Genomic DNA, 21,909 nt, shown 5'->3' with positions numbered 1-21,909 from the left:
ACTTGTGCTGTGCGATAATTTTCTAGTGCGCGTCGCACACAGACTGCGAAAACTGCGTTTTCGTCCTCTGCGCCCGTCCGCATCAGGGAAAGCGAGCCTTGGGTTGCGCGCGCCACGGTGCGGCGAGAGGAGCAGTCACACCACTTTCTCCGATTACGCTCTCTCCGTGCGAATGGAATGGCCGGAGCAACGCAGCCGATCGCGGAGGCCACGGTTTCATTACGGCCGCATTTCTCTTTCTCTTTGCTGTTATTTTTTTTCTGTGTTTCCATATACCTATTGCCTTCGTTTATTTATATACCAAGGTATTTATACTCTTTTAGCCGAGATCACATTAGAGTTAGATCACGTAAATTACGAGCGCCTTGATACGGCTGAGCTGAGAAATACAGACATGTATAACTGTTTGCACTGCTTGTGACCTCCAAAGATGGCGCCACGCACTGTATTTCTTTCGCGGCCGGAAATTGTTTTGAGTTGATCTCAGCGGTGGCAGCGGGGGGAGTCCATCAATAGGGAAGCTGTCAAGGATACGCAATTCTAAAAGTTATATCATGAACAAAGCATTGTAGTGAAAGTTTTTGCGCCGAGCCAAGCCTCTGACCGCGATCCTCGATCTGCAATTCCCTCTTATGTGAGTACCAGCTACTCTTCGTATGTAGTTCGAGAGCACCCCTCTCTGCGCGCACTCACGCCTTTCTGCATTCGCCTTCGAAGGAGTCATTCGTTTCACCTGTGTTGAAAAGCACTGACAAACGGCGCGCTCGTCGGCAGACTGGGTTATCTCTTGGCTCAGCGAAAGCATCCACTGTAAATGAGCAAATCATTCGCCTAATCATATCCACGCGCCTCATTTTCGATATGGGAGGTCGCGTCTGTCACGGAGGTCAGAACCATGCCGCCTGCGGGTGAATGTTTGGCTGCGCTTTGTTGCGGGCTGGGGGTCCTATCGCAGCCACTGTTGGTGACGGCCGCCAACACCTTCCTTTTCAACCGTTGATGAGAACTGTGGAGAAAGGCTACGCCATTTTCCCCCTGTGTAAGTGGTATTCCCAGACCTGTCGGTTTCTGGGAGAACATATTCTCGGGAGACGATGAGTCAGTCGGCTGTGATTTTTGTCAGAACGAACACCTCGAATGGTGCCTTCGAACGCAAGTCCGTGGTAGTTTGTGTGGAGAAACATAGGCATTGCCCGAAGAAGAGCTTTGTGTACAGAGCGGGGCAAGGAACGAGGTCTTTCTCTTGCCGCGAGTGTAACACTAGATTTAAATGCCATCTTGATTACTGTTGCTTCCCGTTAGCTTTGAACCTTTGTGAAGCACAGCTGATTAGCGCCAAAAAATGAGGCTTGAGTTTAAATTGGACACCCGTTCATCATGCGCTGCTTACTGCCCTCGCAGTGCACATCATAAGTAACGCATTGGTGAAAACTGCAAGGCTTGCGGTCTGGTGGTTTAATTACTTCTTAAATTCACTCCCACACACGCAGATAAAGTGCTAACATGTCCATGTTTGTGACATTCTTTCATTTATCGAAGTTGCTTTCTTCTCAGAAATATATTATCGCGATATCTTGATGAGTCAGTATAATGCTCAACCTTTTCTTGTGTGTTAGGTCAAACTTAACATACAGCGCCCTATTTGGCATGTCCGAGAGCCATCATAGGGTCAAGCACTTAGAAGTGCCTAGGCAAACGCATTTATTCAGTGGTCATGATGCCTCCCCCGATTTCACAGAAAGCGAAATAAAAGAGTTGTGACACATGCTGATGTGAGTATGGACTGTTATTGTTTTTATAAACAGTGCCGATGTAGAGCTACTATTACACAAACCATCAAAGAAATCAGCTTGGGGGAAGCAAACAGTGCATTAATACACAAAATACAAAAGGTTTATGGTGCAGCAAAATGTCTACTTCATGACTGGAGTAATTGTGGCCGGTAATGAGTAACAAACATTGCTTATTGTTACATTGTTTAACTGCTAACTGGGGACAGCTGGGCTAGCTGGCTGTGATTAGCATTATAAAACATCGTTCCAGCGCACATTATGGACATGCGGAGAAGGGTAACTGGCATTCTTGTTGTCCTTCTCTGCTTGTCCACATTTATTTGTGTGCTGGAATGATGCTTCATATTGTTAGACCGGCCGGATGGCTTGCCTGTACAATGCCATTCCCTGATCTATCTCTGGTAGTCTGTGTTCGGGTAAACCTCTGCAGTCTGCTTGGCTTGCTTGCCGCTTGGGACGCTGCGCTCGGTGGAGGCCACAACGACATTATATGGCACTTGAAGCGGTTGCAATGTTACAGAGGACATCGGTGCAGGGGCTATGCTGCACCTAGCTCACAAAATTGGTGTACAATCGCTGCTACCCTCAGCGACAAGTGATTGTTTTTTAAGCAAGGTCTGTGGCCAAATGTGCAAAGAAACTTCACTTGCAAATGGTATGGAAAGCTCCACATTGTATGTGATAGACAACATGCAATTCACCATAACTGTAAAACCAGCTGCACAATAGAAACAATTCCTAGACCTTGGGTTGGCACGACCTACGCTAAAGCTTGTACAGCATAGGAAAAACAGAGACTGTTGTGTGCTCTTGTGAATTGGCTAAAGAAGACATAGAATATATTCTATTGCAAGTATTGTGCCACTTGCTATAAGAGGCTACTTGCAAAGCTACATGTTCTGGATCGGAGGCCAATATTACTGGATAATATCCTGGGTGCATGGCCATCGGAAACTTTCCAAAACAGTGCAACATGCACTTTAGTAGAGATGTGTGAATCAGGGTATCAAACCAAAACTCAACCAAAAACTGGGAAAAAACATGATTTTTGCGGCTCGAACCGGAACTGAATTGGAATGTTGGGATATTTTTCACTCCGAAGGGAAGCTGAAAAAAAAAAATGATGGTTTTCAGTTCAGACTAGCCACCTCTTCAGAAGCTTTTCATCGATGCATTGCCTGCACTTGTGACTCATCTGTCTACCACATTTTTAAATACATACAATATTCCCCTGAATATAGGAGTAGTAGTACCATTAGTACAGATTTCAACGTATCAAGGGGAGGGGGTGCAGACATCATTAGTACACTCATAAGCGTTTGAATCTGATGACTGTTAATTAGCTTTCCATTAGCTGGAGACCTATGTATTACCATAGAAATAAACAATCCTTCCCAGCTGGGTGGGGCCTTTTAATTGCAGAAGTTGAAGAACTTTAAATAGAAATGACATATTGCTTCTGACACATGCTTTGCTTCTGTGATGTGATAATGAAATCGAAGCTTTTGTTACCTAATGTCCCGGATCGTTGCAAATGTTTTATTTATAATAAATGGGTATGACCTTCCTTCTTGGTGGCGATGTTCTTGGGAGAAATGCGAAAAAAAAAATGTGAACTAGCATAGGCTAAGTTTAAATATTGCAGACAAGGATGTCTCACAGAAAGATTCCGCGACAGTCCAGAAACTCCTTCCTGTACTGTGGCTGCCCTCTCGACATCTTCCATTGCTGAACACTTTTATGACACAGGGCTCCAGGTAAACTGCTCGTAGTCTTGCGTTGGTGCTGGGTAGAGGCTGTGCACTGAAGGGGGAAAACACCTGCGTGCTTTCCAATATCGCACCTCGAGCAGCTCATCCAATATGACAATTGTGTCTCGTCCAATATGACAAGAAGTCTTCCCGTTGGAAAAAAGTGCCAGCCTCACAGGTATCACAGACTTTGGCAGCTCTTCCATGTTCCTGCTGACTAGGATCTGGGGAATGAATTCATAAAGCCTTTCATTCGTCAGTGCGTCAGTGCCACTGGCTGACCGCCGTCACTGTTCAGTATCAGGATCGGCTCAAGCTTTCTCTTACGAACAATTCTAGTGTAAGAACATATTGTGAATAAGGGCCCAGGGCCCGTATGCACAAGACCTCTTTGTTGGTGCCAATTAACAGACAGTTCAGCAAAAAGGAAAAAAAAATGTTGGTGGGCCTTTGGCTGAACATAATGTCAACGAAGTGAGCCATTGGGCAAGAGAGTGTACATAGTCGCATCCTACTGCCTATCCTCATCATCACTTCTCTTTCTCTCAATAAATGCTTCGCTTCACACAGATTCCAGCATTGGTGTTGGATCTGCATTATTCATTTCTAACCTACTAATGATACTTGCGGCCTACAGAACAACATGTGGCATCATTCCGTGCAGCTTAGCAGTAGCATCGACCATTTTAGCAAAATAAATTTATTCAGTTTTCCTGCAATTATACTTTGGTTATGCAAATGAACTGTAACTAAAGTTTTCGCTGAACCGGAACAAAAACTGGAATGAACAGTGTCGTTTCGGCACCCTGGCTTGAATACCCAGCACCTCCACCCCATATGTTGTGGGGTTTATTTACGCTAAGGGACATGGTGAGCACGAGGCAGTCTGAAAGTAATAGTAAGCAGAAGCTTCCCTCTTGTGGCTAGGGTCAGCACAGTGGCTCCAATCTTCTTCAGTACATGATTTTGAAGGACGGGCACAGAAAATGACGTTAACATGCTAATGCCTTAAATTTTAATGCCATTTGCGTGATGCCACACAGACCAACCTAATGTCGTTTGCCTTAATGTCATCCATTATCTAATGTGTTCACCAGTACTCATTTGACTCGACTCCATAGCTTGTGCAGTGCAGTATATTTGAAGTGTTTGAAACACTCTTTACTATGAAAGAAATAATTTATACTTAACTTTCAACTACAATGCTCCTGCAAGAAGTTGTACTTGGTGAACTTCGTCATGTCAGGATTGGAACAGCTTCCACGAACCAAGCGCCATTATGATTTTGGGCTTCGGATTTGACTTGGAATGGCCAGAGTTGCTATGGTCAGTTACAGCGTTGTAAAAGACAGCAACAAACTCAAGCTAATGGCACTATAGTATGCTTGCTTTTGTGATTCACTATTCACAAAGGCATAAAGTAAACTTCCATATGCATATTTAATTTTTATTTAGTATCTTAAATTTGCTGACTTCAGAAAATGCTGTCATCGATATCACCACATCAAGTGTCATTAAATTTGGACATCTCACAGCTCTGCCCCCCTAAAAATGCCATTCGGGAACTAAAGGCATTAACGAACGAATGTTATTTCTTTTGCCTGTGTGGCATGTGTATAAATCTTATTATTGTAATTTGATCACAACATTATAATTGTAGAAGTCCATCTTTTGCACATCGTCACATATTTGCATTTCTCTAATCGTGTTCCTCTGGCTTTCTTGTGTGCATTTGGGAGCATGGTGTTCCCTACCAATGAATGTCATCTTCAACATGAACATTTGAGTTTTGTGAACTGGCCATTCTAAACACCTTTCTTTTTTTGTTTGTGTGGTGTGTATGGGAACCTTAATTAATGCTGTAAACTGTTGCAGCCATAGTCTTTTCTTGAAACCTTGTTTGAGCACAGATATTGATGGTAAAATGAGGAGTAGCTGGTGCAGTGTAATGGGGACCAACGTCTCTTAGATAATTGTAAAACGAAAACAGTAAGTTGGAGGTATCCGAATACAAATGCGAACAAAAGTATACTGACTACAGGGTTGCAAAAAAAAACTAAATTTTTTAGTAATTAACATGCCTAAACACAGGCTGGAAAGTTCACACTGGAAAGTTCACAATGCCAATTTCGGACTGCAGTTCTCAATTTCAAGTTGCATTCACAGGCAGAGGGAAAAAATCGGCTTTATCGTGCAATCCCTGGTCCGCATACTTTTTCTCACAGGTGTACTTGTTTAGTGTAGAAATATTTGCTATGAGTATTTTTTGTTTGACTTTTGTGGTTATGCAGCTACCACCGAATGTACAGGGTTGCTTCAGTTATTGGCTCCTTCCTGCTGTGGAAATGAGCCCACCCATGTGCTCTGCCGACTGTCACGCATTGTAAACCAATCAAGCAATGAGCTTAAGCTTTATGCTTGTCTCCCCATTTACAAGCTGACTGTGCAGCTGAATGCACTTCCAAAGAATTTGGTGTGTATTGAAAGATGTCTAATTTGTGTATTGCTAGCTTTGCTCTTTTAATCTTATTTTTCTACTTCTATGAGCATAAAAATATACCATTATACCATGTTTGACTGCACGATGATCTCTTCTTAATACTTGCAGATTATAGTTGAAGTGGTAGATTACGGTATGAATGGTTGTCATCAAACCAATTTTTATGGAGTGCTGCAAATGTGTCTACTCGGCAATGGGACTGCCTCAGCCAGAGCTGCTTGTGTGAAGATCAGCTGAACAGTCAAAAAACATTGAGGAAAAGACTAGTCTTTCTGACAATAGTTATCTTGGGTTGAGACCACTTGTTTTGTTTTCTACGGGCTGTACCCAGGAATTTTTATTTCTTTTTTTTTGGGGGGGGGCAGCATGTTAAGCCCAACCATAACCTTCCTATGGGCATCAAACCGGTCTCTTAATAGATTTTTGAAGTCTGCCAGCAAAGGCAAATACACATTTCTCCGGCAGTGTTCTCCGGGAGTAGCGGAAGGTACATTGCTTCTTTGCTTCTGCCTTCCAGTGATGTGTGTTAGGGCCATCTCAGCATTTGTGATTTGCAGCAAAGGGAGCGACTTCTGAGTTATTGACTTCTGTTTTTACACTCTCCCTTTTTCTGGAAAGAATGTGTAGGGCAAGGGATTTCAGCGATGTGGTGGGGAAGGGCGTTCCAGTTTGATGCTGTGCGGGAAAAAAAAAGCAAAAGTAGTTGTATGGGAGCGTGGCCATAAGACTTGTAATGGTGCCCAGTTCGTAGCGGTATGCATGCGGGTGGTGTGATATATTGCTCGTGAATTAGGGAACTGTAAAAGAACTGAAAGGCTGGCTGTAGCGCGGCGACATGCGAAGGGCTGTAGATGAGATTTTGCTCTTAAGGATGATGCGCTTACGTCATGAGCAGGATGAATGGATGTACCTTACGACGCAGTTTTGAAAGGACTCGAGCGCATTAACAAGATAGATTTGATATGGATTCCAGATGGGTGATGCGTATTCAACTTTCGGTCTGATGAGCGATTTGAAAGCTAGGAGTTTTACGTCCTGCGGGGTGTCACACAAGTGTCGTCTCATGAAGCCAAAAGTTCTGTTAGCTGATGAAAGTATGTTGGAAATATGCGTACCCCAACTGAGATCATGAGAAAGTGTGACGCCCAAGTACTTAAATGATTCTACTGATTCTATGGGAACGTTTACTATTGTATTAGAGGACAGAAAAGGGTTACAGCAGAGGGTAAAAGATATATGTTTACATTTGTTGAGATTAAGAGTCATCAGCCAATGCTCACTCCAAGACTGCACATTGTTAAGACTTTGTTGTAAGGTGTTTTCATGAGTAGCATTAGAAACTGGACGGTAAATCACGCAGTCATCGGCGAAAATTCGTATCTTGTAAGATACGGGTTGGGGTAAATCATTAATATAAATTAAAAAGAGAAGAGGACCGAGAAGTGATCCCTGAGGGACACCAGAAGTTACAGGGAGAAGAGTGGATGATTTGTCATTTATAGAAACGAATTGGTAGTGATCAGAAAGGAATGCTTCGAGCCATCCGAGTACATCACTGTGTAAGTTCAAAGAAGAAAGCTTTAGTAGTAAGTGGCAGTGAGAAACTTTGTCAAAGGCTTTTTCATAGTCCAGAAATATAGCGCCAGTTTGTTGGTTAGAGTCAAGGTGGCATGCAAGTCGTGCAGAAACAAAGCTAGTTGCGTTTCGGTAGAGAAACCCTTACGGAACCCATGCTGTGCCCAGTGAAAAAATTGATTGGCATCCAAATGATTCATGATCAAGGAATAGATGACATGTTCCATGATTTTCACGGAAGGCTAGTTAGAGAGATGGGTCGATAATTTAGCTTTGTGTTCTTATTACCAGACTTGTAGATGGGAACGACCTTACCCACCTCCCAGTCGTGAGGCATGAAACCTGTAGAAAGTGACTGCGAGAATATAAGACACAAAAATGATGAAGAAATATATTTTGTATGTTTTGCAGTTTAGAGTTTATACCATCTATGCCTGCCGAGGATGAAAGTTTAAGGTTTTCAATTATGCGCAAAACACCATCAAGATAAAACACCACGCTCGAAATGCTTGAAGCTACGTTGCAGGGACATGAGACAACGAAATATTATTATCATTAGAGAATACTGACAAAAATGCATTGTTAAATATTAGTGTGCATTCAGCTTCAGGTATGATCTCCCCCGTATCATTAACAAGAGTTATAGTGCGCGTGTTGCCTGGGTTGATAACTTTCCAAAATTTATTGGGGTTGTCTGTTAACATTTTAGGGAAGTCATTATTGAAAAGGACTATTTGACATTGCGGACAGCACGTAAGTATTCTCTCTCAGCGGCGTAATATTTATCCCATGAAGTTGGGCGTGGTTCTGCTTGACATTACGAAAAAGTCTTTTTTTCCTATTTTCCAACCTCTTCAAATTGTTATTAAACCAGGGGTTCTGATGATTCGCACGGAATCTTATTTTCGGAGTATACTTGTTTGCTAGTTCATATTATTTTTAAACAGTTCCTAGTTGTCTTGAACAGATCGTTCATTGAATGACGTTTCAAAGACTGGAAAAAGGTGCACAATTCTTCATTTATAGCTGCGACGTTTGCTTTTTCATATAAGTTGATAGTTTTTCTGGAAAGAACACGCGGTGCTGGGGCAAAGTCAAATGTGGCATGAATTACACTGCGGTCGCTGATAGGATGAAGGTAGGTAACCGATGATAAGGTCTCTGGTTGTTTAGTAAGTATAAGATTCGAAATGTTTGTGCAGTCGTGCCTTACGCGTGTAGTGTTAAAGAAAAGAGGTAAGTAGAGATCTGGAGTTAAACGACAAACTCTGGCTTCGTGATGGCACAGTTGAGAAGCCTTTGATGAAGTATCAGGTGACAAGCCCTCTTCTTCCAAATATTCGAGACATTGGACAGTGGGCATGCACAGCTCAAGAAAACGCTGAAGTGCATCATGACTCTCCACCTGCCTTGTCTGGCAAAAGAAGAGAGCTGATTTTATTTCTTGTGTAAAGTTTTCTACTTTTTCTTGCGGCTGGTTTGTCCTCTGTGGTGAAGCCCTTGCAAATGCACAGGTTGCAGATGCAGTTTGCAAACAGTTGCGAATGCTGGGGAGTTTGCATGCGTGAAGCAGAACAAGGTTAAATGAGTGGGAGCTACAATGCACGCACAACGCTTTGGGTGCGGTTTGACAAATGAAGGCTTGAACACCGTTTTGGGTGGCCGCTCATTGACGCTGCATCATCGTATGCTTACCCACAAAGTAGGTTCAGGTAAAAGCCATGACCCCTAAGGCTGTTCAAGATTGTGCTCGCCAGCGCCTTGCTAGTGAGATTGTACACGGGAACGAAATCTGCAAAATTCTTTTAGTATGGGTAGTTTTAAAGTGTCGTGTTTGACATGCCTCACACAGGGCAATGTAGGCAGTGTGAGATATATTAGTGGTCTTGTCAGATAGAACTGAAAAAGATGAACCTGAGTTGATGTTGTTAGCCATCTCTCTTTGTACGATTTTACCATAGAGGGTGACCAACTCGCTTTGAATTTTCCGGCTCGTGTAGAGGGGATTTGCCGGAGATGTTTCATTACGAGCTCTCAAGGCGGCATCTCCACCTTTGGCCCTCATCCTAAGCAGTGCACGGAAATTTCATTCGTCAATGGCGGCACTGGAGGCATATTTATTGGAGCAGACTTTATTGACTTATTTACACTGTCGATTCCTTCAGGGATCATAACAGGATGGGCATTTACATAGCAATCTTACAATGTAACAATAATAATTAGCACAATATTAAGATTACACATAATAGACAGGCAATTAGCAAAGGCAAACAATATAGTAGGCAGAAAAATAACAAATACATTGTAATAATGTTACGAAAAAGCAAGAGGTAATCAAAAAGGTGGACACGTTACAAAGGTGAACAAAATGGCAGGCATTAATTACACAATAACACATAGCAGTAAATTTAAGAGTAACAAGGCGTAATGAGATAGTCTTTCAAATACCAATGGTGGTAGGTAATAATACAACAGAAAAAGAGGTAAACAATCTGCATAGATAAACAATAGTACTCAGTAATGGCAAGTAATACAAGTTATAAAAGTGAAATATACACAAGCGGTAGTAATCCATAAGATACATTTAAGGTGTCGTTAAAGAAATTGGGATTATGTACAGAATAAAATAAAATAAAATGGCACAGAAATTGTGACACAGGTACGTCATAATTGTGAAGCACGCAGTTCATTTTTGGCTAATGTTGAAAAAGTATATAAGGTTGGGCTGTATGTAATACTAGGGTCCAGCTTATTAAATTCACGTGTCATTAAAGGGAAAAACGATTGCTTATGACTTTCCGTATGAAATGGGTGTTCGTTTAATGATAGTGAATGTTTAAGGCGGGTGAGTCGTGTTTGTGCTATAGATAAGCGTTTTCAACTGTCCATATTTAATTCATTATTAATAAGTTGACACATAATTTTTAATCGTCCAAGCTTGGCTCAATTATGTAAGGTCAGTTTACCAGCCTGTTTTAGCAATTCTGTGGGTGAGTCTGTTAACCTATATTTATTGTAAATATACCTTAGTGCCTTCCTTTGAATTGCTTCTAGTTTGTTAACGAGTTCTTTGGTGAAAGGAAACCAAACAACATTAGTATATTCTAATACAGATCTGACAAATGTGTTATATGCTAGTAGTTTTGTGTTTGGGGGTGCTTGTCTGAGACGTCTGTTTAGGAAAAACAACTTTTTTTTTTTGTGCAGCCGAGCTAACTTTGTTAACATGGTGCTCCCATCTGAAATCGTGTGTTAATGTTAAGCCAAAATACTTGTACTCCTTCACTTTGTTAAGTGTGGCATTATATATAATGTAGGTAAATTCTTATCTTATCTTTTTTCTCGTAATTGATGAAATAGCTGATTTTTTAATGTTTGAAGTCATTTGCCACTTGTTACACCATTTGTATACAATTGACAAAGCGTCGTTCAAGGCCACATGGTCATTATAAGAATTGATTACCTGATACGGAACACAATCATCAGCAAAAAGTCTAACATTGACTGGAATATTAGAAGGCAGCTCATTAATGTATATGAAAAATAAAACTGGAGCTGGAGCACTTCCTTGTGGAACTCCAGATCTTACGCTAGATTTAACGGAATATTTCTGGTTAACTTCTACAAACTGAGTGTGGTTAGTAAGGTAGTCTTTGATCCAGTTTTGAATAGCGCCCTTTCCCAAGGTAAGTTGGAGCTTATAAGTTAATTTCTTATGTGTTACGCAATTGAAAGCTTTTGAAAAATCTAGAGAGATTAGATCGATTTGTTTCTGTAGGTCAATACTTAACGACACATCGTGGACAAGCTCACTTAGTTGTGTGACTGTGGAAACTCCTTTGCGAAAACTATGCTGACAATCTGTTAGTATTTCTTCCTGTTAAGGTGTTTGGTTATGTGCTTTAAGGTAATGTGTTTTGGTAGTTTACAGACAATGCATGTTAGTGAGATTGGCCTGTAGTTAGCGGGTTCTGTTTTACTTCCCAATTTATGAATTGGTTTTACTTCAGCTGTTTTCCAATCCTTAGGGAGGGTGCCTGAGGAGATTGATTGGTTAAAAATTAATAATAAGTACTTGGCCATCCACTCAGCGTATGTGCGAAGGAATGCATTTGGCATACTATCAGGTCCCAGTGATTCCTTTGGGTCTAAGTTAAGTAATAGGTCAGGTACGCCTGTTTCGGTTAGTGTGAGTGGTTCTAGCGGCTTATTTCTAGAGGAGCCTGCTTGTGGTAGTGTGCCGTTGCCCTCAGTGGAAACGGAGCAGAAGTAGTGGTTAAGCAAGTTTTAGAGTTTCTATTATCTTGAGGCTCCGGTGTCGTTACGGTTATTTTGGTTAATGTAGCTCCAGAACTTCGTGGGAGCAGTCTTCAAGAACTTAATCAGTGTATTAGTAAAGTAGAACTGTTTAGCTGTCCTAATTTGTGATTTCATACGTTGCATAGCTGCGCTGAGATTTTCATGTGTAAATTTTAATGGGTTAGTTTTCAGCAATTTTCGCATTTGGTTTACTTTACGTTTTGCATGTGTAACATCACGTGCCATCCATGGATTATGGCTAGTAAGTTTCTTTTTTCTAGTTGGTATGTAATTGGTTATACAATGAGATATACTGACATTAAACGCGAGCCACAACGTATCAATGCCCGTATTGCTGTTGTGTGAAAGTTGCAAAAACTAGTTGTATTCATTAATCAGGTAATCAAGTATACTAGTGTCGTTAGCTTTACTATAGTCGGGGTAAACGATGATTTGCTGAGGAGTAACAATGTCATGAAGGGGTATAGTGCAATAGGTGATTTTGTGATCAGAAATACCATCTAGTAAGCCTAATACAGTGCCGTCATTTATGAAGTGATTGCTGAGGAATATTAGATCTAGTATGGCACAGCTGGATCCCTGTACATGTGTAGGCTCAGTTACAATTTGAGTAAGGTTGAACAATAACATTAAGTCCAGTAACACATTGGCACAGGGTTAATGATGCTGCTATGTTTGCCAGTTCACTTCAGGAACGTTAAAATCACCCGCAATTATTAATCTGGACCCTGATGCATATTGCTCCGTGTATTCATGCAATCGGCGCATATTGTCGAGGCCGGGAGAAGGACTGTGATAGACGCAGCCTACGACAATAGTGTGAGATGCGAAGCGCAGTTTACAAAGGATATCCTCAATACCCGCAACATCTGGTAAGACTAAAAGCGGGATTTCTTTCTTTACTAGAATGGCCACGCCACTGCCTCGTGTTGTCCGGTCTTTCCGGATGATAGCGTAGTTGGCAGGGGCTATCTCAACATCTTTAATATCAGCTGTTACCCAAGTTTCTGTTAGTGTTAGGAAGTCAGGTTCATATGCAAGAATCAAGGCTTCAAGGGAATTCATTTTTTAAAATATGCTACGGGCATTTATGTTCAAAAAGGATAAGTCGGATATAAAGTTCGGCAGGAACAGGCTTCGAGGGCAGTATTGCTGGTTTTTTGAATCAGGATTGAGGAACCTGATTTCATAGGAGCTATATTATTATTTTTTTCATTCCAGTAGAACATATCGCCATTTATTCGTAGTTTATCATAGATTAATTTTGTCACTGGATTGTTTCCTTGATTTGGCAGAATTCCACAACTTCCTTCTGAAGTCTCGTATGCATGGCGAAAAATCTTCAGAGATCGAAAAACATGACCCCTTTAGCTTGAAACAATTTCTCAAGACTTTAGTTTTGTCTCTAAAGTCGAGAAGTTTAAAAATATTTGGTCTTGTTTTAGTGGTATCCGGCCTGCCTAATCTACGAATGCGTTCGATACTTACAGCTTCGAGTTTCAGGACATTTTTGACAATTTTTTCATTTACTGGAAGTTGTAGTGTGTCTTCGTTTTCCTTGTCTTCTGGCACACTATATACAATTAAATTTGATCGTCTGGAGCGATTTTCAAGGTCGTGTAGTCTTAGTTCTAGCATTGAAACAACTTTCTGTAGATTAGTGACCTTTTCCGTGCAAGACAAAACATTTTTGTCTAAGGTTGTAAGTTGCTCGAGTTTCATGTCTGTTGCTGTTAAACGCTGTTACTTTTATTTCTTCTAAATCCTTCAGGATTTGTAGTTGCCGTGAAATTTCGGGTATATCAGAACCCGGAATTTGTTTCTATACCTCCAGCTAGTAGTAATAATTTGACGAGATCCACTATGTCAAAAATTAGTTCACACAGCAGCCCAGGGCACGTCAGCACAACTAAACAAAGCTCAATCGAATGCATGCAATCTTTAAAGCGCTTTCTTACCTGCGCGATGAAACCAAGCGGGTTATCCATGTGCCCCTGCGGCCAGCTACCATGCCCCTGTGGGAATGTGTCATCCCTTCCCATGGCACGAAGCGGTTGATGCCAACTGCCGTGCCCCACTTCTTGCCTGCCACAGAAAAAAAAAGATTGTTTCTATTATTGGTAGCAAGTTCTTGCGATTTTCTTCTGCCTGCGTTTTAAGGCCGTGGTCAAGTTGTGTGAAGATGTCGTGCTCTGAGCGGGGCCGGACTGCTAGAAAGTTCCCAGGGATAGCATTGTTCACATGGTGTGGTAACTGTTGGATGCGTAGCTCTTAAAGGTGTGCATGGTTTTCTTGTAATTGGTAAACACCTTAGTTACAGAGCAGCCCAAGCTCTCCCCTTTTCTTGCATACTCGCTTGTGAAGACTATGCAATATTTGCATAACGCTCCTTGAAGGTTCTCTGAATAAACAAGCCATAGGTAACAATCTACCCAGGGACATTGGAACTTCAGGTTTCTTTTCTCTGTGCAGTACCAACCGGGAAAACCGGGAATCGTCAGGAATTTTGAGTAGTCTGGAAAAACTCAGGAGGGGAAACTCAGGGAATTTGTGCCTCTATCAGGGAAAATTAGCTGTAATTTTATTGAAAGGGGCGAAAGTCGCAGTAATGCTGGCTCGAGTAACTGACAAGAATCGTAATGAATCGTCTTTAACGCCTTGTCCTCAGCTGGAAGAGTTGCCAGTGTACAGTCCACGAGCAACTTTCCGGATTCCTGATAATTTAGACGGCTTCGTGGCACCATCACGTACCCCATAGAGCCTATCAGAATGTCTGAACTTTCGGACGCAAGAACTCTTCGCCGTCCGATTTTCTGGACATTTCGCCGTGACTGCAGGTCCTAAACGGCATTAATCAAAGCCACCATCGCTGCCATTTTGATTACCTCGCCGCCTCGAACCAGCGCTCTCGCATGCAGATCCACTGGCAGCCGTAGCCGCCACTGCGGCAATACTAGGCCTAACTGCTTCGACATTCGCTATGAAGCTTCTTGCCATTTGGTACCGTGTTTTATTGAAAGAATTCGCCGCTGTAAGCAATGACACGGACTCCGCCTTTGTAATCCTCGCGATTGGGTTGGAAGCTTGGAAAGCACGTAGCATTGCATAATGCCGGTCCCCAAAAGTCAGCTTCGCCTCTGTACAGAAATGTTACTTGCTGAACCATATGCAACAGTATTACAGTGAAGCATAGCAAGCGTGGGAAGGGACTATGCCACGGGACACAGCATGTATTCCTTAATTATACACGCACGCACTCGGTAATTCCTGTCACAGTACGAGCATCGATATGCCTAATACGTGTACCAACAGGCCTTCGAAGTGTTTTCTAATGGGCCTGTGGTGGTTTGAGCCCTTAATTAATGGCAGTAAATGACATGCATTTTCTTTTTCAACTGGCTGATTTTTCGGTCGTTTTCGCGGCCCCTAGGGAGTTCGAAAAATCGGATGTGGACTATGCAACTGGCCAAGAAGCTGCTTCAAATGGTCCGTGGGGTGAACGAGTGGCGGAAGGAGGACAAGAACAGAAAGGACCTACACACTGAGGAATGAACGGGAAAGGAAGCGTGCTGCCGTCGTATTGAAGGAGCTTGAGCTCAAAGAACAAAGTATTGGCTGATGCCGAGATGCAGCTGTCTTTCATTCAAACCAAAATAGACTCTTTAAAGCAGTGAAACACAACACTGAGGCTTCGAGCGCGGGCTGAGAGTATGTCAGGACAGTTGAGGTTGAGTTACGAGCTGTTGAGAGAGAATCAATTTTGACAATGTTTGGGCCTCAAACCACTGAGCTTGCTATCAGTTGATAGAAATAGCTCGCTGCATAATCCGAGCGATTACACTGCTTGGACGCAGGGACCACATTATCGATCCCTCTTGGACTTCATTAGATCAGCAATTCTTTTTTCATTCATTTAATCATCCTTATTCACCCCCATCCCATACCCCTGTATGCCCTGAGGCATTTACCCTCGCATTAAAAAAAAAGAAGAAAGCTCATAATCGAAAATATTAGCTTCTGCATGCATCTCGTTTTTCTTCGTATTTGACATTGTCCGACTCGATATGCTTACTAGAGAGTGACAGCATTGGGCGATATGGTTTCAGCCCGTCTTGACATAAAGCATAGTTCTGTACACTCAGGGAATTTTGCAAAGGCACTCGGGGAAAACCTGGAAAACTCGGGGAATTTCGAAATGTCAACTTGGTGTCTGTGGCTGGATAATCATAGTTAGCTTGGAGGAATGCAGGGATCAAGCAGCAGCCTCTCCATCGTCTCTGGATCAAGTGCATGCTTAGTCTTTGAGACAAAACGCCCCAAGTAAAAAATATTTGCACTTGTCGCATCGATTGTAGGTGCCATGCCACTCACCTTGCTTGGCTATTGTTCCATGGTGAAGTCGTCACTTTGCACGGCACTGACGGTAGAGCAAAGGTCACTTGGAGTTGTATGGCAGCTGCCATCATTTCCCAGTGGTGCGTGGCTGTCATGCTTGTCGTTGTTTAGGGCCAGCTACAATTCTTTCTCAGGTGATCCACATATGCCTGTGCGTTTTGCCGAGTTGCTACAGATATTGGAACATGCTTGACTTTCCGGCTGTGCAGAGAAAGGGCAGTTTTGTCCGTTGACAAAGGTATCTCTTCACCTCCACTTGTTTCATCCATTCGGACTTTCTTGAAGACGCAAGATTTGTTTGCTTGTTGTTGCAGCATGTCTTTTCATTTTGCTACCGCAATCTTGTGCACTTAAACAAAAGTGGCCAGTGACTCCAAAGAGACGCATTTGTGATTGCCTGGCGAAAACGTCGGACGAATGCAGAGAGAATAAACATGGAGAATCTACCCTCACACCCTCTCTGGCTCCGTGCTTGTATTGCGCTTAAAACTACAGAATATCATTGGGCTTCACATTTTCCTATGACAGTCTCCCCCCCCCCAGATAATCCACCAGGAAGAGCAATGGTGGCTTTACTGCAGCAAGTCTTTATTTGTTTTATTCTCTTATCCACCCTGCAGGCTTTCCTTTCATTTTTGTTTCCAGCATGCCACCCATACGGACAGAGCTGTGCGCATGCTACTGACAGGCCGGCAAAGCCCTCACCACTCGTGGGGACTGCATAGCGCTACACACGGCTTGTGAACAGTTGGCACATCTTTTTCAACGTGTTCTTTACAACCATGCACCCCCGGCGACAGCAATTACCCTTTGATGGCATGTGTTCGCTGCCATGTGGAATTGCTTAAAATGCTTTCCTCTCACCACAATCACGGCTATCCTTCAATGTTTGCCTAGGCTCGTTTTTTTTTTGTGGTAGTACACGGGGAACGGGGAGGAGTGACATGTATCAGTGTGTCATTGTTCCTCAAATGACTGCAGATGGCTCGTTGCTGCCATTGAAAGACACGTGTGGATTTTTGACAGGGACTCAATGCTGACAAGTGCGGTTCACACAGGCGGAAAATTTCTCAGGCGGCAATGGGCAGTGAAAGCATCTGGGACCAATAAAGGAACTGCCACGTAGTGAAAGCCGAAAAAGATTAGATGTGAAAGAATGGGAGGGTGAGGTGCAAGGCTGGTGCAGGGCGGGAGGGAAGTGCTGAGGTGGTCTTGTTAAAGGGAAGGCTTGAGCAAAGGGGAAAGTGATATCAGGAAAGTTACAGCGTATGAAAAATTTTGGCAACTGGTGGTTGCAGTGAAGGCGTGTCAATATTTTAGTATTATCCAAAAAGTTGAAGGACGAAAAAATTTCGGGGGTGGCGAGGGGGAGGGGTGTTAGGACTCCCTAAACCTCCCCTAGTTATGGCCCTGGTTCTCTGACGTCATCACCACATACGAAGGGCTTCTGTCTTAGTGTTACAATATGGTTCATTATTGCATGAATCTGTTTTTAATGAATGGCCTTGCATTTGTCTGATACCTTTTTTGTAATTCAACCTTTGATAACATGTGCATATGGGGGGGGGGACAGCAAAACAGCTTGTAAATTTTGTTTGTCAGCGTCATCCTGTGCCCACTAGGTGATATAACGGATACATTTGCACTCAGTTTTTGTGCACACACTTATATTCTCATTCGAGTTAACTTCCAAAAAATAATTTGTACGTTTATGTTTTTAAGTGTTCTCGTATTGAATGACACCTGGCTACAGAGAACTTCTCTTGCTATCTACTCTCATGCTGCTGAAAGCAAAAGACAAGCATTTTTCTAAAACTGCATGTTTACTCACATGCAGATGCTGCATGTTTCATTCTCTGTTCCTTATTTATTATTATCTTCAGCATAGGCTGTTTAAATTATTAGTGAATACCACTTGATAAGACTTTTTTCTCACCTCCAGTGCGCATTAAGCAAACACATAGTCAACTGCTGTGCAACATGTTGCCATGTTTTTGAAATCTTTTTTCTGGACGGGAATTCTGCCATTTGGCAGAACTACCAGTGAAGGTAATTCACCTACATAAAAAGCACCTAGAGCGATTTCAGCAGATAAATCTTTATTTGGATAGCCAAGGGGAAGCATAAATCGCGGGGTAATTGTTTTAAGTCAATTTCATTGTGATAGCAATTATACACTCGAGGCACATTTCTGCTGCTGCCGTTGCCATGCTGTCACGGTCGACACATGGAAGGCTAGAAAATTTCCAAAGATGTGAGCGTCATGCAATGAATACATTTGGCTGCAATAAATGATGAAGCCACGTAGTGTCACATTCTGCACCTCTGCAGTGGAACTCGGACAGTGTTCTGCCTCCTGCTGTGCAGCTGTGTGCAAACAGGGGTCTCAGTGGAACGGGCAGCAAAGTTGAAGCTGCAAACGCCGATGGTTGTCCTTCGCTCTTGTCTTGTGCACCACCGAGGTGCAACATTGTTGGCAGCAGTCCTTATCATGCTGGTGTTGTGAGATGCCTGATAGTTGCCAGGGCGTCGTTTAAGCTGTGAAGCAGAAGTTGCCTTGCGTGTTGTGTTGCGTGAACATACCCCCCTGACCAACTCCATGTCCGAGAAGCTTCAGTGCAATGGTATACCTTGCTATCACTTTCGATGCTTTACCATTTGAGAAACTGCCCAATTATTTGAGTTATTGAACATCTTTTGGAAAAAGATGGTCTCTGTTATATACTTTAAATTTGCAAAAACATTTGACAGACAGACGTTTGCTTCAACATAATGCGAACGGTGTCTCATTGTAACACCTGCATTATAAGGAAACCTCACTCTCAGTGTTGGTTGCTGTTATTGTCTTGCGAAAGTCCGTCGGGTAGTATTCAGAATCTGTTGAATTATTGTGAATCTACTGGAACTCCACATTAGTATGTGTAACTCTGGATTTCTGCAGAAGAAATACTTGTTCCCCGCATGTTGTGCAAGTTTGTGAGGCATGGTAGAAGAATGGTACCATGGTAGAAGAATGGACAAATGTGACAACTTTCTCAATGACACTGTCTCTCTGCTGTTCGTTATTCCTTCTCCTGGCAAGGGCACTACATTGTTGGGGTCGTAATTTTCCACCGTCTGCTGGTAGTGTGAGATGCTGCATTTACATAAATTTCGCGGCAAATGTCCTTATAATGCGCAAAGTCATTTTTTCTCTAGCACTACTAGCTCTTGCTGTTTCTGTATTGAGAGCCTGAATATGTGGCTAGAAACCACCTACTGAAACCCTTGTTAGACCTTGATTTGCATTGCAGTCATCCAGCATTGTACAGCATCTTAGTTTAACTAGGAAGGGGAACAGAGGGGTCTGATTTTTGTTAATTGCATCCATATGAAGCCAAGCAAAGCATTGGGGATTTTATTTGTAGGTTTAATTGAAGTGTATAAACGATGTGCTAAAGACAAATGAAAATGGATAAAAACAATTAGCAGCCTGTAGTATCGAATTTCACAACCTCAGCATTACATATGTGTTGCACTAGCAATTGTGCTAAAGCAACAGCTGTTCCCTCATCCACATTCTTGAGTATTTCTTTACATGTACAACATCTGACCCGGCGAGTGTTAGCCAGTGCTACTCAAGGTCATGGCGGCAGAAATGGAACATCCTCTTGATCGGCGGTGTCACATACTGCTTGATAATTAGGACCAGGCAGCTGATCAATAAACCCTCGTATGGTTACCTATTAGGTCAGACAGAAAAATGCTGTTCTCGTTAATAATATTTGCAGCTGCATCTGAACAGCAACACTCATTTCCAGTGTATGTCACATTATGTTGAATGGACATCTAACAATTCAATAAAGGAATCATTCCATTCTTGCTTCCTGTGAATGGAAGGGAGCAACATGTTGGTAGCATTTTCAGTAGATTTATTTATTCAAAATAACGCAGACATGTTTCCTCCTCTCGAGTGTGCGACATGAAAGCGGCAGATTCTTCCCATGCTTGGCGACTCCCTCAACAATTTAGAGTGCTACATTTCACAAATGCTTGTGTACATCATAATGCGTCTTTGATAGGAATTAGCTTCAGTGCCGCTCAATAATATGCCAATAATATGCTACGATGGTGTCACTTCACTCTAAAACAAGAGAGTGCAGAGGCTGTGCTGGTTTGTGTCGTCTGGGTGTGCCTTACTGTGGAAAGCATGCATACCCATTCTCAGGGTGGTCACCTAGCCTCTTCTGAAGCACATGTGGAACACTTCAGGCTCCACTCCGTCACGTGGCAGCTTTAGAAACACTGTTGAAGTATCTGCAGATAGTTAGGCTTTACAGTTGATCTACAGTTCTGATTTGTACAAAAAGATATGAGCAACTGCAGTGACGCGTTTGCTTCTGTAAGTCGTTCCCGAGTGCAAAAAAAAAAAAAATAAATAAATTCCTTCATGTTATGTGTCCAGTGTGCTTGTGCATAACTTCACCTATGCAAGTTACTGCTTTGCATATGCCAGAATTACTTTGATGCATGTATTCTCTGTGTGAATAGCAGGACAAGACAGTATAATTGGCTTTATCTGTTTGTTCTTTTTTTACATGGGGGCTTGAATGCTGCAAACTTGCTGTTGGCACGCGAGAGCTATTTCAAATATCTCTAGTTATTTAGTAAATCTAAAAATTTTCGTCTGACACTATGGACAAAACAGCAAAAGCTTTACTTGCAAACATGTAACAAAACATAATTGCATGCTTTCAGAGTGTGATTAGGAAGTTAATATGCCGAGTGTAATCTTACATTAATTATTGTTTTTACAACACAAGACAGCTCACAGCTGAAAGAAGTACTACATTTCAATGTAAGCATGCTTATCGACCAGTATTTTCTTACCTGCAACATATTTAGTTAATATTTACATTATACGAAAAGGGCCTCTGAAGTGCATTTCTAACTAGTGATAGAATGGTCTTACTATTAAAGGACATCGTCTTGCGAATCCCATGTCACAAATTTCTTTTGTATCTTTCAAGTATACATGAAGTTATTGCACTGATACGCAACTTGCTCTCTCTTTTCATCTGTGCTAGCACTCAGAGCCACACAAAGGGCTCATTGGGGTGCACCCCATGCTGTAGGCTACACTACTCAGTACATCGCTGCTATCTTGTAGGCCGTGTGGAGCAGACACAGCTACACGCAACTGTTGTGCTTAGACCAACAGTGCAAAAATGAAGCGACTTTTCTGTCATTACTCAAAATGATCAGTTATGTATTACTCAGAATGCTCTTGTGATCACGAAATCAGCCAGTAGCATTGGCTGGTCCAGCTGCTTGCGATGATGCTGCATGATGACATTGTGGAAGTTATAGCCAGCAATTTTTCGCTGTTCTTGAAAAGAAATAGTAAATTTCGTGTGGTCATGCAGTGCAGTAATATTTAGCTCACATGTTCACAGCAGCCTCTACGTCAGTTCGGCAACTTCTTTTTACTATGTTCAGAAAGTGTTTCAGGGCCCCTTTAAATATTTTCAAAATGTATATGTAATTATATTCATGTAGTATATTGTAAGAAGAAGAAGTATTTTAATGATTGGAA

At 42.2% G+C, this 21,909-nt stretch overlaps 1 protein-coding gene across 6 annotated transcripts in view; it reads left to right on the top strand.

Moving 5' to 3' along the window:
- Positions 1-420: 420 nt before the first annotated feature.
- The window catches only part of pico (ras-associated and pleckstrin homology domains-containing protein pico), a 264,155-nt gene continuing 242,666 nt past the window's right edge, over positions 421-21,909 (top strand). For 5 of the 6 annotated variants that reach the window (XM_075679553.1, XM_075679548.1, XM_075679549.1 and 2 more), the window contains exon 1: positions 421-634. Coding sequence is in view for 1 of the 6 variants with exons in the window: in XM_075679548.1 (XP_075535663.1) it covers positions 633-634 (2 nt within the window). In the remaining 5 variants the exon portion in view is untranslated. The remainder of the gene's footprint in view (positions 635-21,909) is intronic. The other variant, XM_075679551.1, reaches the window with a different exon arrangement.

Source organism: Dermacentor variabilis, chromosome 2 (assembly GCF_050947875.1).
Source record: "Dermacentor variabilis isolate Ectoservices chromosome 2, ASM5094787v1, whole genome shotgun sequence".
Classification (NCBI taxonomy): Eukaryota; Metazoa; Arthropoda; class Arachnida; order Ixodida; family Ixodidae; genus Dermacentor; species Dermacentor variabilis.
Note: the sequence above shows the minus strand (reverse complement) of the source record. Positions and strands in the feature narration are given on the sequence as shown.